Source organism: Sinohyriopsis cumingii, chromosome 15, assembly GCF_028554795.1.
Source record: "Sinohyriopsis cumingii isolate HCF-2022 chromosome 15, ASM2855479v2, whole genome shotgun sequence".
NCBI classification, from domain to species: Eukaryota; Metazoa; Mollusca; class Bivalvia; order Unionida; family Unionidae; genus Sinohyriopsis; species Sinohyriopsis cumingii.
Window position 1 is genome coordinate 125,061,961 of NC_142975.1, and position 18,244 is coordinate 125,080,204.

The 18,244-nt window shown below is 32.9% G+C and overlaps 1 protein-coding gene across 1 annotated transcript in view; it reads left to right on the forward strand.

Moving 5' to 3' along the window:
• LOC149782689 (uncharacterized) overlaps positions 1-13,689 on the forward strand; it is a 54,245-nt gene extending 40,556 nt beyond the window's left edge. The window contains exons 10-12 of the mRNA XM_089934181.1: positions 2,898-3,076; positions 6,430-6,499; positions 7,428-13,689. Of these exons, the coding sequence (XP_089790307.1) occupies positions 2,898-3,076; positions 6,430-6,499; positions 7,428-7,532 (354 nt within the window). The 3' untranslated portion in view covers positions 7,533-13,689. The remainder of the gene's footprint in view (positions 1-2,897; positions 3,077-6,429; positions 6,500-7,427) is intronic.
• The last annotated feature ends 4,555 nt before the right edge of the window (positions 13,690-18,244 follow it).

Sequence of the window (18,244 nt, forward strand, 5' to 3'; positions counted from 1 at the left end):
TGGTGGATTGACTTTCCACTAAGTGGGTGGGCAATCTAAGTCATCAACAAGGGGCTTCAGATCTTATTTTGCCAATGCTCATCCCTTTTGTCCTTTCCATTCCTGATGGAAGTTCCATCAGATTTTGCAGTAAGAGAACAGGATGCCCATTAAGAAGTTGGTTTTGGAGATTATTTGGAGTGCACAGTCTCCAGGCTTTTTGTTAAGGAATGCTGATGGCACACTTAGGTCCATTGTTGACCTCAATAGACTAAACCAATTTACGCTATAAATGTAATCAAAACAGAGATGACATCAGTCCATCTATCCATCTATCTGAACAAATTTGCTGTCAGTCCCAGTCTCTAGATCCATCTTTTCATGTTCCTATCCATCTGTCCTCATAGAAATTCCTTCTGTTTACATGCTGTTTTATTACCAGTTTTTGTGCTGTCCTTTCTGGTTTGAACATAAGGCACAAAAATAATCAACTGTGTCATCTCCTTGTTCCATACAATCTCATCTACTTCCATGGTGGCATAGTTGGACAGCTTCCTCCAGAAACATATTGTTAGTTTTATTCTAGTTTAAAGCCAAAATTATCTGATTTCCTTTTAAATTATCTCAGCTTCCTGATCATTTAGGAAAAGTCATATTTTTGTCCATTCCAACAGTTTGTCCACCTGGATATGGAATTTCTCACCCATCTCAACCTTGTATGTCTTCCTCACCCTTGGATGGTCGAAATTGTCAAGTTCATAGAGTCCATTTCCAACAAGAAATGGATCACAACCAGGGAGTTTCTGCAACTTGGATTGTTATTGCAGCAGTCTATCTCATCCTGTTTGGTCATCTCTGCATATGCCTTTTGCAGATGGCCTTGCTGTCTCACTGGTGCCCCTTTTAAATCCTGCTTGATCAGATAAGCATACAAGCAAGATAATATCATTCCTGGATCAGTGGTGTAATTAAATTTGGCTGAGAACAGGTATAACTCTGGAACAACCCCAACCAGATGTGAACATGTGCATGGATACACGTACACATGGTTGGTGAGACCATCTGTTGCTGGGCTTGGATACTTTCAGCAGCAAATAGGATCTGCAGTCTCTACTTTAGTATCCTAGAGATGAAAGCTATCATCAGGACCTTTCATTTTTGGAGAAACTGTCTTCAGGGCAAGGATGTGTTAATCATGTCTGACAACTTGGTAGTAGTGATGAACCAGATCACCCCAACTCAGCATTCTACTCTGGGAGTTACAGTGTTGGTGTGCACATCACACCATTGATGTCCAGATCAAACATGTTCCTGGCATACTCTGTATCTTGGCCAATTAACTTCCTTGAAAGGACCAGATTCTTCATTCAGAATGGTTGCACCAATCATTTTCTTTGATCATATTTGCCTGTTATGGGGTTGATCAGCCTTATTGCAAGAAGGTGAAGTCATACACTGCCCATCTTCATCTCTCCATTTCTGGATCCTCAGGTTCGGGCTGTTGATACCCATTCATTTGTGAGTTTTTATGGTCCTTTACCTACATCCCAAGGTTTAGTTCCAAAAATTTTACAGAAATTGAGGGACCAGAAGTGCAAAATTATTCTCATTGCCCTTCTCTGCTTGGACAAGTCCTGCATCAATTGTCTCCTCGATCCATTGATCTACCAAAGAGAAGTCTGGCCAGGTTGAATCTTTGCAAACAGTCCAAGACCCAAGTGATACATCCTTGCCCACTCTGACTTCTCCTTCATGCCTGACTCTTGGGAAGAACAAATAAATGTGTGTGTGTTTGGGGATTTTTTTATGTAGCTTTAACAATTTGAGTTATAAGGCTACAATATGTGCAGTGTGGCAGTTGATAGTGAGGCACTGAGGCATCATGTCCCACCTAGTCACATTATCCAGGCCAAACAGTCCTAACACTAACCTGTTAATTTCTTAAGTGTTTTGTATGACTTGGCTGGGATTTTGAACCCCAAACCTCTGCATCCAAGGTGGACACTCTTACTAGTTAGGTCACTGGAACAAATAAATGAATCTTCTCACCAAACATAATTTCCAATGAGCCATCAGATCGAAACTGAAGATAGGCTGAGTCTACATAGAGGGACTGTAACTCACTGACTCCGTATGCCTATCAGGCAATAGATTTTGTATGAGCATCAGCAAGGTTCTTCCCAGACATGAACCACGTCATCTCCATTTGTGCTGCTTGCAAGTTAAGAGAGTGGTTATCCTTGATATGAGGAATCAATCTTCTTTCCTTGATGGTTATCTGAGATATAGTTGAGATTCTCATCCCTCCTATTAACTATTCTCGTAACGTTAATCAGGGAACCTATTTCAAAGGGAAACCCAAATATTTTAATTAATTTTGTTCCAGATTACCTACCTGATCACATTACTTTAAAACCCTCTCATCAATGCAAGCATCCTGTGCATGATGTTCCATTCATCTTAAACCTGGTATTACCTGGAGGTGCCAAATGGAAGTAATGGCAAAATATCTTTGGCCCTTTGTCTATATAATATAGATAGCAATTACCAATTTTCGCCTTTTGGGAGGGCTGGATTAAGAAGGTAGTAAAGCTTATATTCCAACATTTATATGATCAGGGAAAGTATTCAAAAGGAGAGACAGTTTTCTTTAAAATTTGGTTTCACAGGTAGATCATTGTGTTAAAGTTTTGATACTTGATCAACTTTAAAATGACCATATTCAGTGTAAATTCTGCATTTGCAATGACATTTTTCAGCTGCAAAGTAACAGAATAAGGCGACACATGTCACACTCGAAACAATACATTTAACAATTGTTTTAAGATCTGATGTTTCTTTATCAGCAAAAGCAAACAGATTTGCATCATCAGCTTTTTTCATATTATTTACATAAAATAATCTTCTCTTTTTTAAAGCCTAAATATGAAGCAGTGGATGGATCTTCTGTGGATGAACCTTCTGTGCCTTTAATGGAAAAAAAAGTGATAGGTGTACACAATGTGCCAGATACATCTAAATCTTCCGCAATGCCTGATATTGTTAAGTGGACCAAAGATGAAGTGAATCAGTGGCTGAGGAAAAACAAACTTGATCCGTCAGTTCAGTTTCTATGCTTGTTACTTTATGTTGTTTGTTTTTTTATAGCTCCACTGGTCATAGACCAAAGCAGCTTATGTTATGGTCTGTTTTCAGTCCGTTGCCAGTTACTTAACTCTTGGATGATTGCCATAAAACTGTATATGCTTAGCAGTTGAAAGGAAGAAGTTATCCTATTCTTGGAAGTTCTTATTGCCCAGTAGAGCATTAGCCCCCTTTTTTGACAAACATAGTACTCCCAAGAAAAATGTAAAAGGAATACTACGTCAGAACCAGACTGTATCTACAAAGGTTATGGAATATTTGTTCACACATATTAAGCTGACTTCTTTTCAGGGAATTTTTTTTATGAACTTCATGTTAAGAAGAAAAGTAAAATGTATACTAATGTTATCTGATGGAAAGTGTTTAGTGCAAAGGAAGAAACTTCCTTTGTTAAATGTCTCTCAAGCTCAAACTAAAATAATCAAGTCGTTAACTTGCTTTGATCATTAAATTAAACTACTGTTTATATTGATTCTTTTCCAGAAGTGTATAACACACATGCAAAGGAGTTTATTTAAACACATCATTCTTCCATAACGAAACCTGTTTTAAGCTAAGGAATTTGAGGCTTGTTGATAGTCTTTGGACAGCATGTCTTGGGACACCCTTAATTATTTTTAGAAAGTAATTATTTTATGACCCATACAATATCGAAGATTGAAACTATAGCAATTTTTTCATGTACTACAAGTTTGCTTCACCTTTGAAATTTTCTAATGATCACTCAACATATTTTGTCAACAACATAATTTATTTATTAATAAAAGGTTTCACATTTGTTTAGGGACAGTAATTATGAGATGGATATGTCATCAATTAATATAATTTGTTTGAAAGTCAATAAATATATTTAATTTTCATCTGTTTTTTTATCATATCTACCTCTTTAAGATCTGTCAGATATTATTGGACAATAACACATTGTGCATTAGTGCAATGTAATCATATTAACAGTAACTCTTCCCTGCTTTGCTATTGTCAGTTGTGCATTATTGCATAAAAATGTTCCTGTCTTGAAATTTAATTGAATTGAAATAAATCAAAATTTATTAAATATGGTACCACTATTTACCATCTTTACATCATGGCATCACACCATGTACATTGAAGATATTAAGCTCTGTGGTTGAAGTACATCTCTTGGCTTTAAATTATAGGCACCATGGCATTAAACTTCATTAATTTCTCCAAAATGTGATAAAGAAGTGTCAAATATAATACTTTGAAAATAACTGAAATAATAGAAGTTTACTCAGCTACAGTAATCATTCTAACATTATGTTGTAAAAGGCAATAAAAATATTAATGGTGTCGAACCAAGGGGTACCAGCATTGTCTAAAGACAAAATTCCCTCTTTAACGTAGCCATTTTCAAAGTTTAAACACTTAACTGGCTTGGATTTCTGTCTGAAAACAAAAGAAAAATCGAACAATTAAAATCAGAAAGGAGCCACCAAAACAACCAGTTTCTCAAGATCAGAAAGGGAAGAAGAACATTTGGAAAATTATGATTTTCTATCAGCCAAATCACAAAACTAAAATGGATCTGTAATGATCTAGTCAATCAGTATTCAGAATTTTAATCTATATTATGGTTATTAATGAGTATATATGACATTGTTATATGCCTAATATGTTTATGAACATTTAACATGTGTCTTTTTATATGATTACATCACTGTGTTGTATTGATTTTATCACTGAAAAACATGCAGTCTTGAACTTGTGATACAAAGTAAATGGAAACAGCAATGGACATTAAGCTAAAATTTGATCTGAAAGAATGATATTTGGTAAAGACAAATTTGAAACAAAGTCTGCATCTAATATTGTTAGGAATAAAGAAGGATACAAGTGATGTAAACCATTATACTCACTGTACATAGTGTACACTGTAGTACTGGTTTCCCTGCCATCTTTTGCACTGTACAAGTATCATTCACTATAATGTACAGGTCTCCCGGTAAATAATTGCACTGTGTTAAGTACTGTACACTGTAGCACAGGTCTTCCTGTTACCTCTTGCACTGTGTAAGAACAGTACACTTTAGTACATAAATTCTTGCACTGTGCAAGTACTGTACACTGTAGTACAGGTCTCCCTGTAAACTCTTGCACTGTGTAAGTACTGCACATATTGTTACAGAACTCTCTGTAATCTAGCACTGTTTAAATACAGTACACTGTAGTACTTGTCTCCCTGCCATCTTTTGCACTGTACATGTATCATACACTATAATGTACAGGTCTCCATGTAAACTCTTGCACTGTATAAGTACTGTACACTGTAGTACAGGTCTTCCTGTTACTTCTTGCACTGTGTAAGTACAGTACACTTTAGTACATAAATTCTTGCACTGTGCAAGTACTGTACACAATAGTACAGGTCTCCGTGTAAACTCTTGCACTGTATAAGTACTGCACATATTGTTACAGAACTCTCTGTAATCTAGCACTGTTTAAATACAGTACACTGTAGTACTTGTCTCCCTGCCATCTTTTGCACTGTACATGTATCATACACTATAATGTACAGGTCTCCGTGTAAACTCTTGCACTGTGTAAGTACTGCACATATTGTTACAGAACTCTCTGTAATCTAGCACTGTTTAAATACAGTACACTGTAGTACTTGTCTCCCTGCCATCTTTTGCACTGTACATGTATCATACACTATAATGTACAGGTCTCCGTGTAAACTCTTGCACTGTGTAAGTACTGCACATATTGTTACAGAACTCTCTGTAATCTTGCACTGTTTAAATACAGTACACTGTAGTACAGGTCTCCCTGTAATCTCTTACACCATAGTGTAGTTCTCCTGGTAAACTATCAGTGGCTTGTTAGTAATGAAGTCTTTATTTACCTTTATTTTATTTATTGGAGAAATAAAAAAATATGCACGTGCAAATTAAACAACAAAATAATAGTTTATTGCTATGGTAATTAAACAAGAGCTGGTCACTGCTGTGTGACATATGGTGATCTTCCCAATTTTGTCTTGATCTTAATGTGTTTATAAATATTGAAATGTCAAAAATGTTATTTTTTTTATAACATATAGGCCTTGGGACACAAAAATTATTTCTTCCTGTCCCAAGAGATTACTGTCATTACAGTAATTGATTTCTGTATTTCATAGGATCTTATTCAGTTCCTTTTAGATTTTATTCCAGTTTCATTGTTCATGTATATTGAAAAACACATGGATATAAAAAAACAACCTCATATAAAACATGTATAGAAAATTTAATTCAGCACATGTACACATATATGAAAGTTTATTTCAACTGTTTTATTTTACAGAACCAAGCTGAAGAAACTACAGAGTTTGACTGGTGAACAGCTGGTTTTCCTGAAGAAAGTGTCAATCAAGGTGAATTTTTTATGCCATTCAAGTTGCTAGGGAGGATGAAATGGACTTTTATGTCTGTGAAATGATTATTCATTATGTGGAATAGACATTTGCTATTCCAGAATGTGTTTATAGATAAACATTGGTACCATATAGTCATCACTATTTACAAGGACCGCTCTGGTAGCCTAGTGGTTTTAGTGTCTACCCCAGAGGTCGTGGATTTGAACCCTGGCCAAGTCATACCAAAGACTTCTAAAAATAAAATGGTACTAACAACTGACTCGCTAGGTGCTCAGCATTAAGAGGTTAGTGTTAGGACTAGTCGACCTGGTGTCAGGATAATGTGTTTGGGTGGGACATCATGCTAGATGTCTGCGGCATGATGCCCCAGTGCTAGACATCACTTTAAACTGCCACACTGCTTACATCATAGCGATATGACTGGAAAATTGTTAAAGCTGCGTTGAAGAACTCTAAACCACAAATCACAGACTATTTACAAATATGGAAATGAACAATATAGACTGCTATAATTTGTTCATATCCAATGTTCTAATAATTTAGAAACTGAAACTCACCAAAACATTTTATTATATACATTGATTTTATGTACAGATATGGCCAAGCAAGTGAATATACATACCCATTTTTCTTATCATTGATCAGGAATTACTAAAGCTAAATCAAAATTAATTTTTATGGAAATGAACCGTATAGTATGTAGTAGGTTTCAGATAGACTGTATACTACTTCATTGTGTGATTACCGTTCAATAATATTTTATAGATTTTAATGCAGCCCTTTGAACATGAAACATTTTCACAATTTTCATCAGCAAGCCTATACTTTATTTAATTTGTATGAATTACATCCATATTTTTCTATGTTCACATAATATACCCATGTCTTTCTTGCAATTTGTAGTACATGTCTGTTTTACTTACAGGCTCCTGAGTTCTTCTTCCGTTGCTTAGAGAGCAAGTTGGGCCTTGACCGTTTGGAGGATATCATGAATTTGAGCACTGCACTAGAACAACTTACTGTGCGGTAGAATATCTTGAACCATCAGTAATGCACCTTGCGGTGTAATAGAATATCATGAACCTCAGTAATGCACCTGGCAGTGTAATAGAATATCATAAACCTCAGTAATGCACCTGGCAGTGTAATAGAATATCATGAACGTCAGTAATGCACCTGGCAGTGTATTAGAATATCATAAACCTCAGTAATGCACCTGGCAGCGTAATAGAATATCATAAACCTCAGTAATGCACCTGGCAGTGTAATAGAATATCATGAACCTCAGTAATATACCTGACTGTGTAATAGAATATCATAAACCTCAGTAATGCACCTGGCAGTGTAATAGAATATCATGAACCTCAGTAATATACCTGACTGTGTAATAGAATATCATGAACCTCAGTAATATACCTGGCAGTGTAATAGAATATCATGAACCTCAGTAATATACCTGACTGTGTAATAGAATATCATGAACCTCAGTAATATACCTGGCAGTGTAATAGAATATCATGAACCTCAGTAATATACCTGGCAGTGTAATAGAATATCATGAACCTCAGTAATGCACTAGAGCACCTGGTGGTGTAATAGATCACTGCAGTATATAATGTACATTCATTTATTTTTATTCATTTATTTTTGTGGCTTTATAAAAATCAATGCTAATTTTTATGGTCATGTAAATACTTTCAATTTTTAAAGGGTTATTTTTCTTCACCGGTGCATCATTATATCTTATGTTTACTGATGGTCTTAACTTTGTTTGGTGTAAGCAGTCATAAATTCTGTAATATGTATTACCTTACAAATAAAATGATTTTAGAAATATCCAGAAAAAAGAACTTTGGCATGCATATTGATTTTTGGAATATAGAACGAAATACATATTTTGGCTGTGTGCTTAAATCAGCAAGTCAGGGGTTGAAAAATCTCTTTAAGTTCTAGAAGTATTTTCTTGCCCAGAATAAAATGTTAATGAACCATCTATTATATAAATATTAATTTTGACTAGGTTAAGAACCTATATTTCATCAGGTGAAAGGTATTTTCTGAACCTTATTCTGTGATCCTTGTAGCACCAGGTAAAATAATTACAAATTGAGATGGATCTTTGCAAACTTAATTTGGACTGAAATAATGGACAACCAACTTTTGGTAAAACTTATGAACTTTCAGTGAACAAAAAAGTTAGCAATATTCTTGACAGAACATCTTTTTCATTAAAGAGAAATGCTTGTCAGCCTAGAATCAGTACTTGCCTAACAGGCACACTTTGAAAATTTGCATGATTTCTAGAAAGTAACTAAAATATTCACGTATAAGTTTTGTTGCATTTTATGTATTGATGTTTGAATTAAATTGTGAAACACAAAAGATTACCTGGCATTTTCTGTCCTTTAGCAGGTATAGTACATTGTATGGACAAATAAAAATTCACAAATATGTATAAATCGTAAGGGTAAATACTTACAAGAATTTTAGAGAATCTCCATATCATGTGACATAGCAGAATTAACGTTTTTTACTTCTCATAAAACTATTGTATAAATCCAGCTTTCTTGCCATTATACCTTTTGGAAATATCAGTAAAATGTACATGTCTTAAGTGAAAAAATAAGAGAAAAGAAGAATATGATATAAACATTGACAACAATCCTGCTTTCTGTTCTTAAGTTTGTTAGATGGATATACGTACTTTTTTGTTATTGTCATTCAGCTATGTTCAAGCAAGTTTTTCCAATGATGTGTCCATGTATATCTTTAACTGTTTATTTTTATGTTATCTATAGTAACTATCTAAATGAGGTGTTATCAAGTAGTTTCCCTCTTCTGTGGTTACTTATTTCTGCAGTGATAAGTTGGCCCTACAGAGAGGATTTTTTCATGTAGGGTACCATGAAGTAAAAAAAACAGTAAGACCTGTCCAAACAGTCACCTTTTGCAGCAGTTACGTTCCACAAAAAAGGATTGCTAGCAATTTTAAATGATATTTTTTTGAGTGCTCAAAATGGATAAAATCTAAGTGAGAAAGATTTTCAGGTGAATGAGTAGTGACAAATAATTACTAGTAATTGAAAAAAATGCTAAAAGGAAGAAAATTAGGTGATAGCAAGTCAATTTTATACTTGATAATTATTTTAATAAATAAAATAATTCTACTTAGTAATAATTTTACTAAGTAAAATATTATTTTGTAGAAAATGTTATTTGTAAAAGGTTTAGTAAGTTAAATATTTAATGATTACTAAATAGCTTATTATTACTTATATTCGGTTAATGTTGTAACATTTAAATCTTGTGCACCAAAAATATAGAAAGCTAACCTGAAGCTTTCCTCCTCAGACTAACAGCATATTAAACATTTAATTCAACATTCCAAATTTGTTTCAGAAGCCTATGAAATATATCTAAGTGCTCTGTATGACCATCCCTAAAAGATCTTATTTTTTTACCATCCATTTTGAAAGGGCTGTGACATACTATCTACCATACATCTTAATCCCTCCCCCAAAAAAACATCCAATGAAATTGCTCACTTTATGCCTTAAGACCATTGATATAGAATCAGCCGGGGGGGGGGGGGGAAGAAAACCAAGAATAAAAATTAGAACATACCTAGATATATATGACCTCTGAACATGCCTCAGTTAAAGTTGACTGTGTGAGGGTAGTTGTAGAATTTGATATGTGAGAAGGAAAAAAAAGTCCAAAGAAAAAATGGGAATGCAATTGATAAACTTGCATGTAATTTGCTAATCTCACAATAACTATTGTGATAACTGATACCATTTCATAAAGATGTGCAGTTTTGGCCACTGCAGCTTTAAGTAATAATGATGTACAAAATTATCGTCTCAATGCAGAATAAAATTATCTGGTAATCTCATTTGATGTATTAAGTTGTGAGGCAAAACTGTGCAGCAACAGCCCACGACCCACTGGACTCTTGTTAACTGGCAAAATGCAGTTTGATTTTACTAACCAGCATAGTAACTCCATGATTTCATTCACTACAGTTGTCTCCAGGGTTTTATATCAATTGCTGCACATGTATTGGTATTATTAAATAGAAATTTCCCAAATAAACAAGAACATTTGAGACGATTTAAGTTTTTTAAAAAATGGAACCTGTTTGAAAACAAGGCTGCTGGGGTAGTTCTTTAGTTGTAGTACCTCAAACAAGTTGTGTGCATATTTTGTGATAAGTAAACCAGTCTCTAGATTGTAAACAAGGGAAATAACCATTGTTCTTATCTTGATACAGAATGACGTCTCTTGCTGAATGCGACATTTCATCTTCTGTGATTTTATTATTTGAATTTTTTTTATTTTATGGAATGCTGGCAGAATGGGATTAGTCTCTCTCACTCTGAACAAAACGATAATTCCAGGATATATACATTTGCAAGTTTTTATTCAGTATGACAACAACTGCCTATTTTTTTTTCTCTTCTGGCATTAGAATGCTACTATTTCACACTGTTCACAACAGCATCGCTTACAGTAACAACAGGGACAGGTATAATGTGTGATGATACGAAGCAAAAGAAAAGAATCAGAGGAATGAAATTCTGTTAAAGCAATTATTTTCTCCCTCTTTTTTTGTGGAGGAAACAAATATTCATTATTTAAGCATTTATATTTATGGTACTGTATAATATCTGAAATAAAACAGCACTTTTGTTCTGTGTTTTTCTTTTCCTTTGATCCAATTTTCTGGGTGCCTTACATTTAAGACTAAAAAGGCACCTGTTGATTTTGAAATAAAATAAATGAAAGAGGGTTTTATATAAAGAAATACAATAATATTAATATTTGCACATGGTAAACATATTATGTATTGTTTAGAGTTTTCATATTGATTAGTATTCTTGTTGGAGTTTGATTTTAATGATGTGATCAATGAATTTTAGTACTGTTTTGTATTTAATCTATACCCTTTTGCTATCAAATAACTTGGTATATTTTAAATTTGTACTGTCATTACAAAGAACTTCATCATTTGTGCTTTTCTGTTTATTCAGTCATTTTATTTCAGTGGCAAATATTCTACAGACTTTATTTAGAGGATTGTCATTCCTATACATTGTACAATTTTGATGTATCTGTGATTTTCTGAAATCATTCTTTGATGATGGCAAAGATGTAACTGTGATCCATGAAATTTAGTATATTTTGTATTTAATATATTCCTTTGGTTTATCTTAAATATATGTTACTCTTACAAAGGACATTATGATTGTGTATTTTGTAGTTAATTTTATTCTGTCATTTTACCTAAGTAGGAAATGTTGTATAGGCTTTTACAGTATTTATTTGATCAGCACTTGTATATATTGTGCCATATATGCAACAGTTGGAGATTTTCCTAAATTGTATTCTTTAATGATGGCAAGTTCTTGCTGTGAATTTAGTATTGTTTTGTATTTAATATATTCCTCTTTTAATTCCAGCTTGACTGTTGCATATTTTAAATATATGCTTTCATTTCAAAGGACATTATCATTGTGTGTTTTGTAGTCAATTTAATTTGGTCAGTTTATGTCAGTAGTAAATGTTCTACAGACTTTTATCATATGCATTTGATCAGCACTCATACAATTTGTGTGATATGCAACAGTTTATATAAATTGTATTCCTGGATAAATATTTTTTATAATGTACCTTTACACATGTTGTGCGATATGCAACGATTTTACCTGGCATTTGATGTACATTTTTAGTTGTCTGCGACAGTTCATGATCAGTATTTTTATTTGAGAAAACAAGAATATTGTGCACTTGATTAAGTGCCCCATTTCCATGCTTAGGGGAAGGAGTCGTATCAGTTTCATATGATCCATTCATCTATCTCTCACGCTTTCTTGTAAACAGGTTAACTTTTAAACTGTTGAGACAAACCTGATCATATAAAATTCATTGATTTTATCCTAAGAGTTGATTTAGGACATAGAGTCTTTGGCTCAATTTGTTTTCTTTAGATTTATTGCAACTTTTGGACATCCTGATTTTTTTGGTTGAAAAACCTGTACATAGGTTTTTAAAAATGGTAAAGAAAAGAAATTTGGCATGATTATTATTGGTAGTATTAGATTTTCAGGCCATTATAAAATTTTACAATTTGACAGATTTTTTAAAAACTTGGGACTTTGAGACTTTTAACAAACATAGTTTCAAGCAGATAGGTAGAGTGATTACATTTTGCAGGCTAATTGGTATTACATGGATGATCTGATTAGATTTCTAGGCCATTTTAGAAGTTTTTCCTTTTTTGTTCAGATTTGTGAAAAACAAAAATTTGACTTGAACTCTTTTGGGGTGAAAAATTACTTCAGTTAGGCAAATGACATTTGATATCCTTATTTTTATTAATATGTAGAAGAGCTCAATGGATGTTCCATTAATTTTAAACTTGTGGCCTTGGCCTTTCTTTTTTAACTTGACTAATCAAAATTGTCTTATGGTAGACATATGAAATTTGATAACACATTGCTATTCATATATCCTGAATAAATTTTCAGGCCATTACAGCCATTTCATTTTCTATTAAGACATTTTTGAATTTTTTTTGTAATGAACTTGTTTGCCAAATATTGTGTTAGCATGAATTTTCCGTCCATCCATTGCAGTTTCCCACTGCAGCTGTTGTTGAATGTATACTGATGATGTTTTTAAAAAAGATCTTTCTAACAGATTTCTGTGCAGTGATTGAAGGATCCTTGCTGTTTTTGTTTAATTGCATGTTGGACCCAATATAAATGTGTTGAATTTAGAAATCTACAAATGTTCATGATATTTCTATCTATAAAACCTATTATGTGGCCGCTGATGACACTGATATGTCATCAGTAGACTGCTTTGGATGGCTGGCCATTCACACCCCAAGCCGAAGGATGCTATTGAATATAAACCCGTTAGCAAGCGATTCTTGCTATATGGATGGCCACTGATCTGGCTGCGGAGTTGACATTCAGCAAGTGGACCACTGTAGTGTATTTGATAATTAGAACAGAATATTTGTCTACTAAATTCAGCTGTAATTACTGGTAAGAAGCATGAACTGGTTTGTACTAATTGGTTTTTACAGCAGTGCTATCCGGATATGTACTCTTACAAGTGTACAGTATGTACATGTACCTCTCAAAACAGAACAATAAATCATTTTCAGAACATCATAATTATTGTTGTTGTTTTTAAAAAAAATCTTTCTAGCTTAATAGATGACACACATACAGTTCCTGTTTTTGTTTGTGTATCTCAATCCTTTTCATTGAAACTCTGTAGATTTCCAGTAAACATTGATTATTGTGTTTAACATACATGTAGGAAAAATTGCAATCGTGGGAATTAAATGATGCAACTTTGTATTCTGTTTTCATAAAATCAGATGTTTAATTATTCTCAGTGCAATAAACCTGGACATCTCGAAATTCAAATACCTTTTTAAATTTGGATATTTTCAATATTTGTATTCAATAAAGATATCAATTTCAAGCCTGGCCAGAAAATTAGCTGCAGAGAAGTGACAAACGTTGCTAGTATAAATCTGATTATATATATATATATATATATATATATATATATATATATATATATATATATATATATATATATATATATATATATATTCAATGTCTCATGATGTTCAAAAGGTACATACGTTGCCAGTTGTGTACCAACTCCATGCATCCCATCCTCACTATTTCCAAAGTAATGTCAGGTCATGGTCATTTGAAACTTGGGTTGAGTTTTGGTTAAAGTCTTTCTTTGTAGTGAAATCTTTCTGTGTAGTCAAGACTTTATAGTAAAATCTTTCTGTGTAGTCAAGACTTTCTGTATAGTAAAATCTTTCTGTGTAGTCAAGACTTTCTGTATGGTAAAATCTTTCTGTGTAGTCAAGACTTTCTGTATGTTAAAATCTTTCTCTGTAGTCAAGACTTTCTGTATAATAAAATCGTTCTGTGTAGTCAAGACATTCTGTATAGTAAAATCTTTCTGTGTAGTCGAGACTTTATATATGGTAAAATCTTTCTGTGTAGTACAGACTTTCTGTATGGTAAAATCTTTCTGTGTAGTCAAGACTTTCTGTATAATAAAATTATTATGTGTAGTCAAGACATTCTGTATCGTAAAATCTTTGTGTAGTCAAGACTTTCTGTATGGTAAAATCTTTCTGTGTAGGCAAGACTTTCTGTATAATAAAATCATTATGTGTAGTCAAGACATTCTGTATCGTAAAATCTTTGTGTAGTCGAGACTTTCTGTATAATAAAATCGTTCTGTGTAGTCAAGACATTCTGTATGGTAAAGTCTTTCTGTGTAGTCAAGACTTTCTGTATGGTAAAATCTTTCTGTGTAGTCAAGACTTTCTGTATAATAAAATCGTTCTGTGTAGTCAAGACATTCTGTATAGTAAAATCTTTCTGTGTAGTCGAGACTTTATATATGGTAAAATCTTTCTGTGTAGTCAAGACTTTCTGTATGGTAAAATCTTTCTGTGTAGTCAAGACTTTCTATATGGTAAAATCTTTCTGTGTAGTCAAGACTTTCTGTATGGTAAAATCTTTCTGTGTAGTCAAGACTTTCTGTATAATAAAATTATGTGTAGTCAAGACATTCTGTACCGTAAAATCTTTGAGTAGTCAAGACTTTCTGTATGGTAAAATATTTCTGTGTAGTCAAGACTTTCTGTATAATAAAATCATTATGTCTAGTCAAGACTTTCTGTATGGTAAAATCTTTCTGTGTAGTCAAGACTTTCTGTATGGTAAAATCTTTCTGTGTAGTCTAGACTTTCTGTATGGTAAAATCTTTCTGTGTAGTCAAGACTTTCTGTGTAATAAAATCTTTCTGTGTAGTCAAGACTTTATAGTAAAATCTTTCTGTGTAGTCAAGACTTTCTGTGTAATAAAATATTTCTGTGTAGTCAAGACATTATGTATAGTAAAATCTTTCTGTGTAGTCAAGACTTTCTGTATGGTAAAATCTTTCTGTGTAGTCAAGACTTTCTGTATTGTAAAATCTTTCTGTGTAGGCAAGACTTTCTGTATAATAAAATCGTTCTGTGTAGTCAAGACATTCTGTATAGTAAAATCTTTCTGTGTAGTCGAGACTTTATATATGGTAAAATCTTTCTGTGTAGTCAAGACGTTCTATATGGTAAAATCTTTCTGTGTAGTCAAGACTTTCTGTATGGTAAAATCTTTCTGTGTAGTCAAGACATTCTGTACCGTAAAATCTTTGTGTAGTCAAGACTTTCTGTATGGTAAAATATTTCTGTGTAGTCAAGACTTTCTGTATAATAAAATCATTATGTGTAGTCAAGACTTTCTGTATGGTAAAATCTTTCTGTGTAGTCAAGACTTTCTGTATGGTAAAATCTTTCTGTGTAGTCTAGACTTTCTGTATGGTAAAATCGTTCTGTGTAGTCAAGACTTTCTGTGTAATAAAATCTTTCTGTGTAGTCAAGACTTTATAGTAAAATCTTTCTGTGTAGTCAAGACTTTCTGTGTAATAAAATATTTCTGTGTAGTCAAGACATTATGTATAGTAAAATCTTTCTGTGTAGTCAAGACTTTCTGTATGGTAAAATCTTTCTGTGTAGTCAAGACTTTCTGTATTGTAAAATCTTTCTGTGTAGGCAAGACTTTCTGTATAATAAAATCGTTCTGTGTAGTCAAGACATTCTGTATAGTAAAATCTTTCTGTGTAGTCGAGACTTTATATATGGTAAAATCTTTCTGTGTAGTCAAGACGTTCTATATGGTAAAATCTTTCTGTGTAGTCAAGACTTTCTGTATGGTAAAATCTTTCTGTGTAGTCAAGACATTCTGTACCGTAAAATCTTTGTGTAGTCAAGACTTTCTGTATGGTAAAATATTTCTGTGTAGTCAAGACTTTCTGTATAATAAAATCATTATGTGTAGTCAAGACTTTCTGTATGGTAAAATCTTTCTGTGTAGTCAAGACTTTCTGTATGGTAAAATCTTTCTGTGTAGTCTAGACTTTCTGTATGGTAAAATCTTTCTGTGTAGTCAAGACTTTCTGTGTAATAAAATCTTTCTGTGTAGTCAAGACTTTATAGTAAAATCTTTCTGTGTAGTCAAGACTTTCTGTGTAATAAAATATTTCTGTGTAGTCAAGACATTATGTATAGTAAAATCTTTCTGTGTAGTCAAGACTTTCTGTATGGTAAAATCTTTCTGTGTAGTCAAGACTTTCTGTATTGTAAAATCTTTCTGTGTAGGCAAGACTTTCTGTATAATAAAATCGTTCTGTGTAGTCAAGACATTCTGTATAGTAAAATCTTTCTGTGTAGTCGAGACTTTATATATGGTAAAATCTTTCTGTGTAGTCAAGACGTTCTATATGGTAAATTCTTTCTGTGTAGTCAAGACTTTCTGTATGGTAAAATCTTTCTGTGTAGTCAAGACTTTCTGTATGGTAAAATCATTCTGTGTAGTCAAGACTTTCTGTATAATAAAATTATGTGTAGTCAAGACATTCTGTATCGTAAAATCTTTGTGTAGTCAAGACTTTCTGTATGGTAAAATCTTTCTGTGTAGTCGAGACTTTCTGTATAATAAAATCATTATGTGTAGTCAAGACTTTCTGTATGGTAAAATCTTTCTGTGTAGTCAAGACTTTCTGTATGGTAAAATCTTTCTGTGTAGTCTAGACTTTCTGTATGGTAAAATCTTTCTGTGTAGTGAAGACTTTCTGTATAATAAAATCTTTCTGTGTAGTCAAGACTTTCTGTATAATAAAATTTTTCTGTGTAGTCAAGACATTCTGTATGGTAAAATATTTCTGTGTAGTCAAGACTTTCTTTATAATAAAATCTTTCTGTGTAGTCACGACTTTCTGTATAGTAAAATCTTTCTGCGTTGTCAAGACATTCTGTATAGTAAAATCTTTCTGTGTAGTCAAGACTTTCTGTATGGTAAAATCTTTCTGTGTAGTCAAGACTTTCTGTATGGTAAAATCTTTCTCTGTAGTCAAGACTTTCTGTATAGTAAAATCTTTCTGTGTAGTCAAGACTTTCTGTATGGTAAAATCTTTCTGTGTAGTCAAGACTTTCTGTATAGTAAAATCTTTCTGTGTAAGGACATTCTGTATAGTAAAATCTTTCTGTGTAGTCAAGACTTTCTATATGGTAAAATCTTTCTGTGTAGTCAAGACTGTATAATAAAATCTTTCTCTGTAGTCAAGACATTCTGTATGGTAAAATATTTCTGTGCAATCAAGACTTTCTGTATAATAAATCTTTGTGTAGTCAAGACATTCTGTATAGTAAAATATTTGTGTAGTCAAGACTTTCGGTATAGTAAAATCTTTCTGTGTAGTCAAGACATTCTGTATAGTAAAATCTTTCTGTGTAATCAAGACATTCTGTATCGTAAAATCTTTCTGTGTAGTAAAGACATTCTGTATAGTAAAATCTTTCTGTGTAGTCAAGACTTTCTGTATAGTAACATTCTTCTGTGTAGTCAAGACATTCTGTATAGTAAAATCTTTCAGTGTAGTCAAGACATTCGGTATGGTAAAATCTTTCTGTGTAGTCAAGACATTCTGTGTAGTAAAAGCTTTCTGTGTAGTCAAGACTTTCTGTATAGTAAAATCTTTCTGCGTTGTCAAGACATTCTGTATTGTAAAATCTTTCTGTGTAGTCAAGACTTTCTGTAACATAACATCTTTCTCTGTAGTCAAGACGTTCTGTGTAGCAAAATCTTT